This window comes from Myripristis murdjan, chromosome 19 (genome assembly GCF_902150065.1).
Source record: "Myripristis murdjan chromosome 19, fMyrMur1.1, whole genome shotgun sequence".
Taxonomy (NCBI): domain Eukaryota; kingdom Metazoa; phylum Chordata; class Actinopteri; order Holocentriformes; family Holocentridae; genus Myripristis; species Myripristis murdjan.
The window spans coordinates 28,058,955-28,070,726 of NC_043998.1; the positions used below are offsets into that span (position 1 = coordinate 28,058,955).

The 11,772-nt window shown below is 43.5% G+C and overlaps 1 protein-coding gene across 1 annotated transcript; it reads right to left on the bottom strand.

Moving 5' to 3' along the window:
• Positions 1 to 2,271: 2,271 nt before the first annotated feature.
• Positions 2,272 to 10,712, bottom strand: LOC115378091 (protein NLRC3-like; the record flags this gene model as incomplete). The annotated part of the gene is made up of 4 exons (XM_030078228.1): positions 2,272 to 2,437; positions 7,233 to 7,406; positions 8,884 to 9,234; positions 9,301 to 10,712. Coding segments are annotated over 4 exons (2,103 nt in total), but the record flags the coding sequence as incomplete, so codon positions are not given.
• Between the last annotated feature and the right edge of the window lie 1,060 nt (positions 10,713 to 11,772).

Here is an 11,772-nt window from a genome sequence, read left to right on the forward strand (position 1 = left end):
GATCTGTTGGTTTTCTATTACTCTACTGCACCTACTAGTAAATTATTTGCCATGTAGGAATATAATTTCTACCAAAAACAGTGATTGATGTGGTTAGTGATGTTGACTCCTATTATTTTGAACACAACTGTATATATATACAGTATATGGGGGGGATTGGTAATGAGGAAGGTTTATTCTCCATCTCTTTCACAGTCTTCCAGAATCTGTTCTGTGAAATAGCTAGTCTTGGATTTGCGGATGGCTTGGGTACATGTATTTCTTATTTTACGGAAAGCTAGCCAGTCTTCAGGAGATTTTGATCAGTGGGCTCTATGCCACAGGGTGTTTTTGAGGCGGAGTTGCTCTGCTAGGTCACGGTCAAACTATGGACTAAGTCTGTTTTTGATCCAACCAGCAACAGATATTGTTGAGTGTTGAGTTAGCTGGATGGTGAGAATAAGTAGATCAAACTGTTTGGGGACAGATTTCCTGGTGGTGATGGAGCATTGGAGATGTTCCTTGCTGTAGATAATAATAATAATAACAATAATAATAATAATAATAATACATTTTATTTATAAGCACCTTTCTTGACACTCAAGGACACTTTACAAAGATAAAACAAGTACAATAAAACAACAGATACAAGCTATACACAGTAAAAAGATAGCCACCCCAACCCCTCAGGAGGACCTGTCCTGTCTAAACACATTCACTCATTCATTCATGCATCTTCTAAACAGCTTTTCCTCACTAGGGTCGTTGGGGGTTGGAGGGTGGGGGGAGCCTATGCCAGCGCTCATAGGGCGGAAGGCATCTAAACACATTATAGCCTGGAATAGTGATAGCGGAGTCTGGCACGCTCTTTTTAAGCCATCCCCAGAATCCCCAGAATCTCGGGTTCAGAGTTGTGGACCCAAACCTTTATCTGATCTATTTTAGGCAACAGGCTTCTGGCGTTCACGTGGAGGAAACCCAGAGATGTGCAAGAGCAGAAGTCAGAAAAGCTTAGGTTCAAACCAGGGTTATCAGAGCAGAGAGATGTAGCAGTAGGACAGGTACCAGAGAGTGTAGAGCTAGATACATCACAAGGACCGGGACGAACATGAATATTACCCGACAACATCAGTAGTAGCATAATCAAAGCACGGCAGAGTGTTAACTGGTAGTTGGGATGTTTTTTCATTTCATACATGCTTTTGTCAGAGCAGGACTTAACAGAGGGCAGCAAAATCATATTGTGGAGCAGATTCATAATATGACATGACAGCAGTGGCAGAATACAGAAAATCGTGTTATTGGCATTATGTGTCAGTTCGAGTGCCCTGGTTAACAGAAGAGCATCATTGTCCCTGTTTGATGTGTAAGTGCCAGCTGTCTCACGGCCAGGAAGTACCGCACTCAAATGGGTTGGTAGCCTAAAGTAAACTACAACTGATTTGCTTTCTTAATTATTTTTTTCTTCGTATTTTCTGTGTTGTTTTGTTTGAGTTACTGTCTGGTTCTTTCTTTCTTTCCACATCTGTACAGTCCTGTCTTCTCCTTTTCTAATATGTTTTTGGTCATTGTAGCTTTGATTGGACACAGCAGAGAGACAGGAAAGGCCGGGGAGAGAGAGGGGCCGCCCTGCAGCAAAGGGCCTGACGTGGGATTCAAACCCACGACTCAGCCTGGACAAGCTGGAGTTCTGCAGCACGTGAGCTCCCAGGACGCCCAGCTTTCTCTGTCCTGTCAGCTGATTTTAGCTGCTTTTGGAAACACACACACACATATAGTTTCAGCTCGCTCACATTTTCTGTAAAGCCTTGTTTGGATTTGTACTTTGTATGTGTGTGTGTGTGTGTGTGTGTGTGTGTGTGTGCGCGTGTGTGTGTGTGTGTGTGCGCGTGTGTGTGCGTGTGTGTGTGCTTGCTCATACTGTCTCAGTACTCACATCCTCTCAGGCTGTCAGCTGGAATCCAGTCTTTTACATGTTCCAGCCTGTAGGGATGAACACAAAACCATCATCCTCTTCATCGTCATCATCATCATCATCATCATCATCATCATCACCTGCAGGTCAACTTGAGCACATGATCCCAACACACTGTGGCTGCTCTGATTGGCTGATCTCTCTCTGTCTTTCTGTCCAGTCCTGAGGCCACTGAGCACTTTGGATATTTCCCAGGAAATGCTGCCTGCACTGACTGTGTCCAGCACAAGAACCAAGCAACCAAGCTGCTCCGCCTGGACTGACTCCACCCCTCTACTGACCTCAGAGGACTGACTCCACCCCTCTACTGACCTGAGAGTCTTCAGGCTGCAGTTTGGACTCTCCACCAGAGCAGACAGCAGCTCCACTCCTGAATCCTGCAGCTGGTTGTCACTCAGGTCCAGCTCTGTCAGATGGGGGTTGGACGTCAGAGCCAAAGCCAGAGAAGCACAGCAGCTCTCTGACAAGCTGCAGTCACTCAGTCTGAATGAAGAATAAAAAATACAAGTATAAGACAGGAAGAGAGCAGATACAAAACATGTTTTCAGTTATTTCACCTTTTTTTGTTAAGTACATAACTCCACATGTGTTTATTCATAGTTTTGATTCCTTCAGTTAGAATCTACAATGTAAATAGTCATGAAAATAAAGAAAACGCATTGAATGAGAAGGTGTGTCCAAACCTTTGGCCTGTACTGTATATATATATATATATATATATATACATACACTACTCACAAAAAGTTAGGGATATTTGGCTTTCGGGTGAAATTTACGGAAAATGTAAAAAGTTCACACTACAGTGATATTATATCATGAAAGTAGGGCATTTAAGTAGAAGCATACACTGGTGATTTCCTCATCTCAAACAATTTCTTGAAACAAAAGCCAACAACAGTGGTGGATATACCACAACAAAAAATGTCAGTGTCAATAACTTGTCATGTGCCCTTGAGCATCAATTCCAGCTTGACAACGACGTCTCATGCTGTTCACAAGTCGACTTATTGTCTGCTGAGGCATGGCATCCCACTCTTCTTGAAGGGCGGCCCTCAGGACATTGAGGTTCTGGGGTACAGAGCTCCGAGCCTCTACACGGCTCAGCTGATCCCATAGGTTTTCTATGGGATTCAGGTCTGGAGAAAGTGCAGGCCACTCCATTTGAGGTACCCCAGTTTCCAGCAGTCGTTCCCTAATGATACGACCTCGATGAACTGGAGCATTGTCGTCCATGAAGATGAAATTAGGCCTTTGTTGTTCATGCAGGGGCACAATGACTGGATTAATGATGTTATTCAGGTAGTATGGGCTTGTCACTGTACCATTCATAAAGTGTAGGGCAGTTCTGTACTGACTAGACTCACCTGCCCACACAGTAACACCACCACCACCAAAGGCTCGTCTGGTGACAACAGTGGCTGATGCATAGGGCTCTCCTTGACGTCTCCAACATCGTTGGCGGCCATCATTTCTGCTCAACATGAATCGTCTTTCATCAGAGAACAGCACTGAGGCCCACTGGTCCCTCGTCCAGCGTAAATGCTCCCTGGCCCATGCAAGACGATGACACCTGTGCCTGGTGGTGTGGTCAGGTACCCTTGCAGGTCGTCTAGCACGCAGACCATGCTGATGTAAACGGTTTCGAATGGTCTGACGTGACACTTGGGTGCCTCTCACCTCCCTTAAACGTGCCTGGAGTTGAGTGGCATTCATCATCTGGTTCCGCAGGGCACTGTTCACAATGAAGCGGTCATCAGTGTGGGATGTGGCCAAAGGACGTCCACTTCTATGCCTTTCTGTGACTCTTCCAGTCTCTCTGTATCTCTGTTGCAACCTGCTGATGACACTCTGTGACACTCTAAGCTCAGTGGCCACTTCCGTCTGAGGACATCCTGTTTGAGGCCTCGCAATGGCGAGGTGCTGCTGATCAGACTGTTTAAATACCAATTCTAATTGAACCAGGAAATTTATTGGTCGATTCATGGATCAAACACCTGTTGTGAATTTTGCCGTTAAGCTCCTTGTTAGAGAACAGCAACTTGTGCAAAAAGTACTGAAACACTGAACAGTTGGACATGTGCATTCAAAAGTTTACAGAAGGTCACATTAAGTTCACCTGTAAAGGTTATAATGCATTTTAGGTTCATCCTGAAATTTCACCCGAAAGCCGAATATCCCTAACTTTTTGTGAGTAGTGTATACTTTATATATAATAATATACATATATATGTGTATATAAAGTATGGATGTGGAAGTTAACGCGTTATTAACTAATTAACGCAAAATCCTTTTAAAGGTGACAATTTTTTTAACGGCCGATTAACGTGGTGGTGTTTGAACCTTTGCCCACTCTGCAACTTTCCTCCTGCCTCTGCAAAATTGTTTAATGCGCACAGCGCGATTACCGGCAAATGGCCAACCCTAATCAACCGTGTTGTCTGTGTCATTGTCCGTTGTGCTGCTGCAACTGCATATAAACAAAAGTGGGTTTATAATGAAAGTACGGCAGTCTGTGTGCGTGGCGCACTTGTCAGATCTGGCAGACCGGGTGCCGCGGCCGTTGCCGGCGCAGTGCTGGCCGGAGGTAACTTCCTCCTTCTTCAGAAAGCATCCAATTGACAGCCGGAGCAGCACTTGTCAGACCTGACCGGCCGGCACCAGGTCTGCCGGATCTAATGGGTGTGCCGCGCATTCAGACTGCCGTACTTTCATTATAAACCGACTTTTGTTTATATCGAGCGGTTAGCAGCGCCCGAGCAGCAGACGGACGTCACTGACATAATGACAGTAATGTTTTCAGCGAATCAACAATCAGAGAAAATATAACACATCAGAAACTGGAGTGGTTTAGAGCCTATGTAAGACTTGAGCTTGTTCATACTCACAAATGAGTACACATGAGGAGTGGAAAATTTTACAATAGAAAAGTCAGATTTGGCGTGAGATTTCTCTCTTGAGCGTGAGAGCGTGAGATTGAGGCTGAATGCGTGACTGTCGCGGCCAGTGCGTGAGAGTTGGCAACCCTGCCAGTGGACACCTCTACCACCTGTAAACTTTCCACAGTGGTCGCCAGATGGGTGGCTACATCATTACAATGTAATGTTGCAGTTATGCCCATCTGTTATTTGTTGGGCTTGAGTTTATAATTTCAGCCTTTTTTTATTTTTTACTATGTGCACCTTATTATTATTATTATTATTTTTACATCTTTTGTTACTTGGAGATTCTGGACAGTATTTGTCATCATTGCAATAATAATAAACATGCTGCATTAGTAGAAAGCAAGTATTTGTCTACTCCCATGTTGATATGCGTATTAAAAACTTGAAAAATATCTGTTTAAGGTAGATTTAGAACAGATAAAAAATATGTGATTAATTTGCTATTAATCATGATTAACTATGGACAATCATGTGATTAATCTGATTAAATATTTTAATCGATCCACAGACCTAATATATATCTATATCTATATCTATATATATCTATCTATATCTATATCTATCTATATCTATATCTATATATATCTATCTATATCTATATCTATATCTATCTATATATATAGATATAGATAGATAGATAGATAGATAGATAGATAGATAGATATATCGATAGATAGATAGATAGATAGATAGATAGATAGATAGATAGATACCGTATTTCACCAATTAATCGCCCGGGCGTTTAATATGCAAAATCGACTTGGACCCCGGGCGTTTAAAAGAACCAGGCGGCTATTCGCTGCAGGCCTTTATTTATTTTTGCACCAGGTCATTATTGTGATGATAGTTACTGTCCAACATATTTTCAGTCGGTCGATTTAATATTACTGTACACCCTTTTGTTCTAACGTTAGCTAGCGCTCTTATTTTGACAGAAAACGGAAGTGCCGCACAGTTATTGTGCGGCTAACTGTTTACTTCTGCAAAAATAAGGTGAATAGCCTTAATTTGGGTTACCTCATTATGATGCAAATAATCGCCCCGGCGGTTATTCGGGTGGGCGTTTAATACACAAAATGCGTGCAGACCCCAGGCGTTTATAAGAACCCGGCGGCTATTTGCGGCCGGGCGATTAATTGGTGAAATACGGTAGATAGATAGATATATTTATATATCTGTATAGAAAGATAGATAGATAGATAGATAGATAGATAGATATAGATATATATTTATATGTATATAGATATATAGCTAAATTTGTAATATTTATACTACTACTATATTTATTTTTTATGAACTGCAGTGAGAAAGTGTCAGACTCTCAGTGCATGCAGCCAAAATAAAATCAAAATAATAATATAGCCTACTTTGTGTGTTCAGCTAATGTGTGTAAGTGGTGTGTGTGTTAAGACTGTGACTCTGCACCGCGTCCGGTACAAGCAAAGTTTTCAAACTGACTTTATATCAGAAACCAGCCGGTAAGAGCGAGCAGATGGTTAAAAAAAACCCAACCGCTGTGTCGGCAGTGAGAGACGTGACACCAGTCGCATTCAGCCCCAACCCCTAACCCTACCTCTGCTCAAAAGCACTGCGTCTGTTACTATCAGTGATTACAGACCGAGGGAAGAACGAGCTGGAAAACACCTGACCGCTACTGAAGAGAGGCACGACGTGAGCTGTCACACCTGAGAGAGTGACAGAGAGGCTGTCACTGTGTGTGTGTGTGTGTGTGTGTAGGGGAGGGTCGCTGTGTGTGACTGGCCTATCACACAGCGTGGACACAGTCAGCTACCCAATGAAGATTTTCATTCATCATGAGCGCGGATATTGACTCATATTACTCGGATAATACTCGTACTCGGCAAAAGTGCTATATCCGTACCGGATACTCGTTTCAGCCGAGTATCCGGCTCATCCCTATAAACAATAATAGGCTAATTATTCTTAAATAAATGAATATGTTGTCATTGTAAAGTCTGGTCCCCGCAGTGTCTGCCTAAAAACATTCTGGCCTTTGGACAAATGGAGTTGATGAGCCCTAATGTGTTTTATTTTCTTCCACAAATCACAGCAGAGATCTGTCAAAAAGAGCTCACCAGCTGAGACGGTTGTTAGTTACTTGTCAAACCTCACAAAGCATGCATGCATCCATGATACAGAACCTGACCAACCATCCTCACAAAAACTAAAAGAACCAGAAGCCCCGACTTTAAAAAAGCACAACATATACTTCACAGCAATATCAGCCTTACAGACATTTAGTGCTATTGATTGATTGCTATATGATTAAAACAATATCCATATATTTATGTCATCATTAAAAAGTGCTGTCTGACCTGAGAGTCTCCAGTCTGCAGTTTGGACTCTCCAGTCCAGCAGACAGCAGCTCCACTCCTGAATCCTGCAGCTGCCAGTTCTCACTCAGGTCCAGCTCTGTCAGATGGGGGTTGGACTTCAGAGCCGAGGCCAGAGAAGCACAGCAGCTCCTTGACAACCCGCAGTCACTCAATCTGAATAAAGAATAAAATATGTAGCTATAATTTTCAGTGTTTTGGATATTTATCAGACAGAGATTTTTCAAAATATTCAAAAAGGAAGAACAAACCAATGTAATCATTATTATAACAATTATATTAATGGTAATACTGATAATAACAATTCATATTTATATTACACCTTTATAGCAAATTTCCAAAGTGCTTTACAAAACCATCAGAGTAAATGAAAAGATAAAGATAACACAAATGAAAAGACATCAAAATATTAAAAGCACAAATAAACAAACGAAATGAAAGCAAGAAATGATAAAAGGTCTAAAATAATTCAAATTCAGTGCTAAATACTGTAGAAGTGAAAACAGCCATAGGTACGTCCATAAATAACAAATGAATGGTTCAGTGAAAAGTCCTCAGATGCCTTCAGTCTACCATCTTCTCAGAGTAAAACTGGAGAACAAGAGCTTCTGCATCACATGACACCAGCACCCAGTCTCTGGACCAATCAGGGCCAAAGTTATGAGCATTTCAACAGACTGACCAGGTGGTGGCAGTAGAGGTGGGCCCATCAGTATATTGATATAATATGCATAGTGTGATATGAAATCAGATATCATGTGGGATATGGTAATATCTTATGGCTTCAGTGTTGTCCTCTCCTGCTTTTAAAGGCTGCATTACAGTAAAGGGATGCTGTTTTCTCAACTTATTAGACGCTCCTCGCTGCTCTGTTATTGGCCTCAGCCTGCTCGCTCATCATATGAATAAGTAAGTAAGTAAGTAAATTTTATTTCCTGCAATAAAATACAGGGATAAACAACAGAAAACACATCCATATTACTAATGACTGTTCATCAGCTCGGTTGTTTATCAGTCACAGGTGTGTTAATTGCAGACAGGAGCTCACACAGGTGTATTAAGTCTCCTGAGTTCCTTCACCTCTCTGCTCTTCGGGTGAGGAGGATCTCTTTGTTCTTTGTTCCTGAGTGCATCTGAGTGAGAAGTTCATTCCAGATTATTTGTTACAAGTCATGTTTATTTTTCTATTGTTGCCTGAGCAGTAACATCATTGTTGACTAGACCAGACTGGCAGTAAGACTACCAGTGTGGTCTAGTGAACAGCGTGAACTGATGAAGCCACTTGGATAAGGGGCAAAACGTCTTCTAGACATATAACTAAGTCCAGTTGACCTGATTCAGTTTCCTTCAGATACAGAAGAAACCAAGCAGTAGAAACCTGATGCTCAACTTCAATTACACAGAAAAAACCTGGTTCTGATTTTGAAGTATTGTAGGGGTGAGCTGCTATGAGCATCACCATCATGTTGCCTCTTTTTACCCTGGACTGCCTGAAGTATATTTTTTCTCACAGAATCAATCCTTTATCCTGAATATTTAGAGAACTACATATCTTTATTGTATTTCTGATGGTGTCAGGTATGGAAGCAGCTCTACACTGTTTGTATAATGTTGATTTCACATCAGGACTTACTGAGCCTTCCTGCAGTTCCTCACAGCTGGGATCAGTCTCCGTCGTCCCTCATCTGATGTGTTGTACGCCTTCAGGTCCAACTCATCCAGAACCTCCTCTGACATCTGCAGCATGTAGGCCAGAGCTGAGCACTGGATCTCAGAGAGTTCCTTCCCTGATCTGTTCTCTGACTTCAGAAACTCTTGGATGTCCTGATGTACTGAGAGGTCGTTCATCTCCATCAAACAGTGGAAGATGTTGATGCTTCTGTCAGGAGAGACACTGAAGGTGTTCATTGCCTTCAGGTTGTAGATGACTCTCTGGATGTCTTCTGCTCTGCCCTCTGTCTGACCCAGCAGGCCTTCTAAGCGCCTCTGGTTGGACCCCAGCAGGCCTCCTAAGCGCCTCTGTTTGGACCCCAGCAGGCCTCCTAAGAGCTTCTGGTTGGACTCCAGTGAGAGGCCATGAAGAAAACGGACAAAGAGGTCCAGGTGACCATTTTTGCTCTGCAGGGCTTGAGACATGACTGTCTTCAGGAAGATATCCAACGATGGCTCATTGTAAACTCCTTTATTCTTGCGTGTTCTCATGACTCTGGCCAGTACCTTTGTGTTCCTGTTGTTGTAGCAGTGGAAGATGTAGACTGCAGCGAGAAACTCCTGAATGCTCAGATGAACAAAGCAGTAGACTTTTCTCTGGAAGAGCACACACTCGGTTTTGAAGATCTCTGTGCACACTCCTGAGTACACCGAGGCCTCTCTGACATCAAGACCACACTCCTCCAGGTCTTCTTGGTAGAACATCAGGTTGCCTTTCTCCAGATGTTCAAACGCCAGCCTGCCCAGCTTCAGAAGAACTTCCCTGTCAGTCTCCATCAGCTCCTGCTGACTCCTGTCATGTCTCTCATCGTACTTGTGCTTCTTCCTGTGTGTCTGAACCAGCAGGAAGTGTGAGTACATGTCAGTCAGGCTCTTGGGCAGCTCTCCTCTCTGGTCTGTAGTCAACATGTGCTCCAGAACTGTAGCAGTGATCCAGCAGAAGACTGGGATGTGGCACATGATGTGGAGGCTCCTGGATGCCTTGATGTGTGAGATGATTCTGCTGAACAGCTCCTCATCACTGGATCTCCTCCTGAAGTACTCCTCCTTCTGGAGGTCAGTGAACCCTCGCACTTCTGTTACCCTGTCGACACATGTAGGAGGGATCTGATTGGCCGCTGCAGGTCTGGAAGTTATCCAGAGGAGAGCTGAGGGAAGCAGATTCCCTTTGATGAGGTTTGTCAACAGCACGTCTACTGATGACGTCTGTGTGACATTAGACACGACCTCATTGTTCTGGAAATCCAATAAAAACCTGCTTTCATCCAGGCCGTCAAAGATGAACACGACTTTAGAGACGGCGAGCTTCTCTGCTGTGACCGTCTGTAATGTTGGATGGAAAACACAGAGCAGCTGGAGAAGACTGTAGCGCTCATCTTTGATCAAGTTCAGCTCCCGGAATGAAAGCAGAGCCACAAGACTGACATGTTGGTTTTCCAAGCCCTCTGCCCAGTCCAGAGTGAACTTCTGCACTGAGAAGGTTTTTCCAATGCCAGCAACGCCCTGCGTCACAACTACTCTGATGTGTGTGTCTTGGCCAGGTAAGGGTTTAAAGATGTCCTGGCACCTGATTGAAGTGTCATCCATCTTGGATGTTGTCTCCAGCTGCCACACCTCATGTTGGGTATTAACCTCTTCCCTCCTTCCCTGTGTGATGTAGAGCTCAGTGTAGATCCTGTTGAGGGGGGTTCCAGTTCCTGCTGCAGCAGTTCCTTCTGTCACAAATTCACATCTCCTCCTCAGACTGATCTTATGCTCGTCTAAAACCTCCTGCAGACCGCTGTCCACTGGGCTGGTTTGACTGGGTGTCTGCAGTCCAGGTCTTGTTCTGGATCTTTCTCCACACTGGGGACAGGCAGGATCTCCTGATGGATCAGACTGGTCCCAGTCTGAGGTGATGCACCGTCTGCAGAACCAGTGTCCACAGCTGGTGGAGACTGGATCCCTCAGGAGCTCCTGACACAAAGCACAGCAGGACAGCTGCTCCTTCACATCACCTCGAGTCCTCTTCCTGTCCCTGTGGAGATGAAAGCACTTTGTTTATGTTTAGACAACATTACGTTTTAACTCAAATCTTAAAATCTTTATTTAAAACCATGTCATAAGCTCTTATGTCTCTTATGTCACTTTCTGTGACTACATTTACATGGACTGCAATATTCTAATATCAATGCAATTAAGATATTATTTAGAAGACTAAATGTCCATGCAAGCAGCAAGACATCCACTTTGAGTTTCTGCAGCAGATTTTGACAAATACTTGACAGCTCATGTTTTTTTTTTGTACTTTTTATTGTGAATCTGCAAAAGAAAAGTTGACCAACAACAAAAGCAAAAAATCTCCACAATACAGGGTGAGGAGGAAACTCACTGCAACAAGTTTTCAACAAGCAAAAGAGCACGACACCCCCTTGACTTAACCCTGAGATTAGTCACCATGGTTACGACTCCAGTGAAGACCCAATAACGTGTGTGTGTGTGTGTGTGTGTGTGTGTGTGTGTGTGTGTGTGTGGGGCTGTGGCCGCTGTGTGTGTGACATGCACATCAGTCTAAGCAGCACAGGATCAGATTTCTCTGTCAGTCAGTGTGAATCTAAACTTCAGACTCAGGTGTGTGAAGAACTTGTGAGTGCAGGTGCACGTGGAAATGTTCTCAGGTGTTTTGGTGCAAAACATCAAACAGCATCACAGTTTGTGGAAAACAGCACAGAGCCAGATGTGTTCTGGTTGAACAGCTGGATTGCAGAGCAGGGAGCAGTCATTTCTCTCTTTGCAGTCTCTTTTCTTGATATCCTCTCTACTTGCTCTGCTA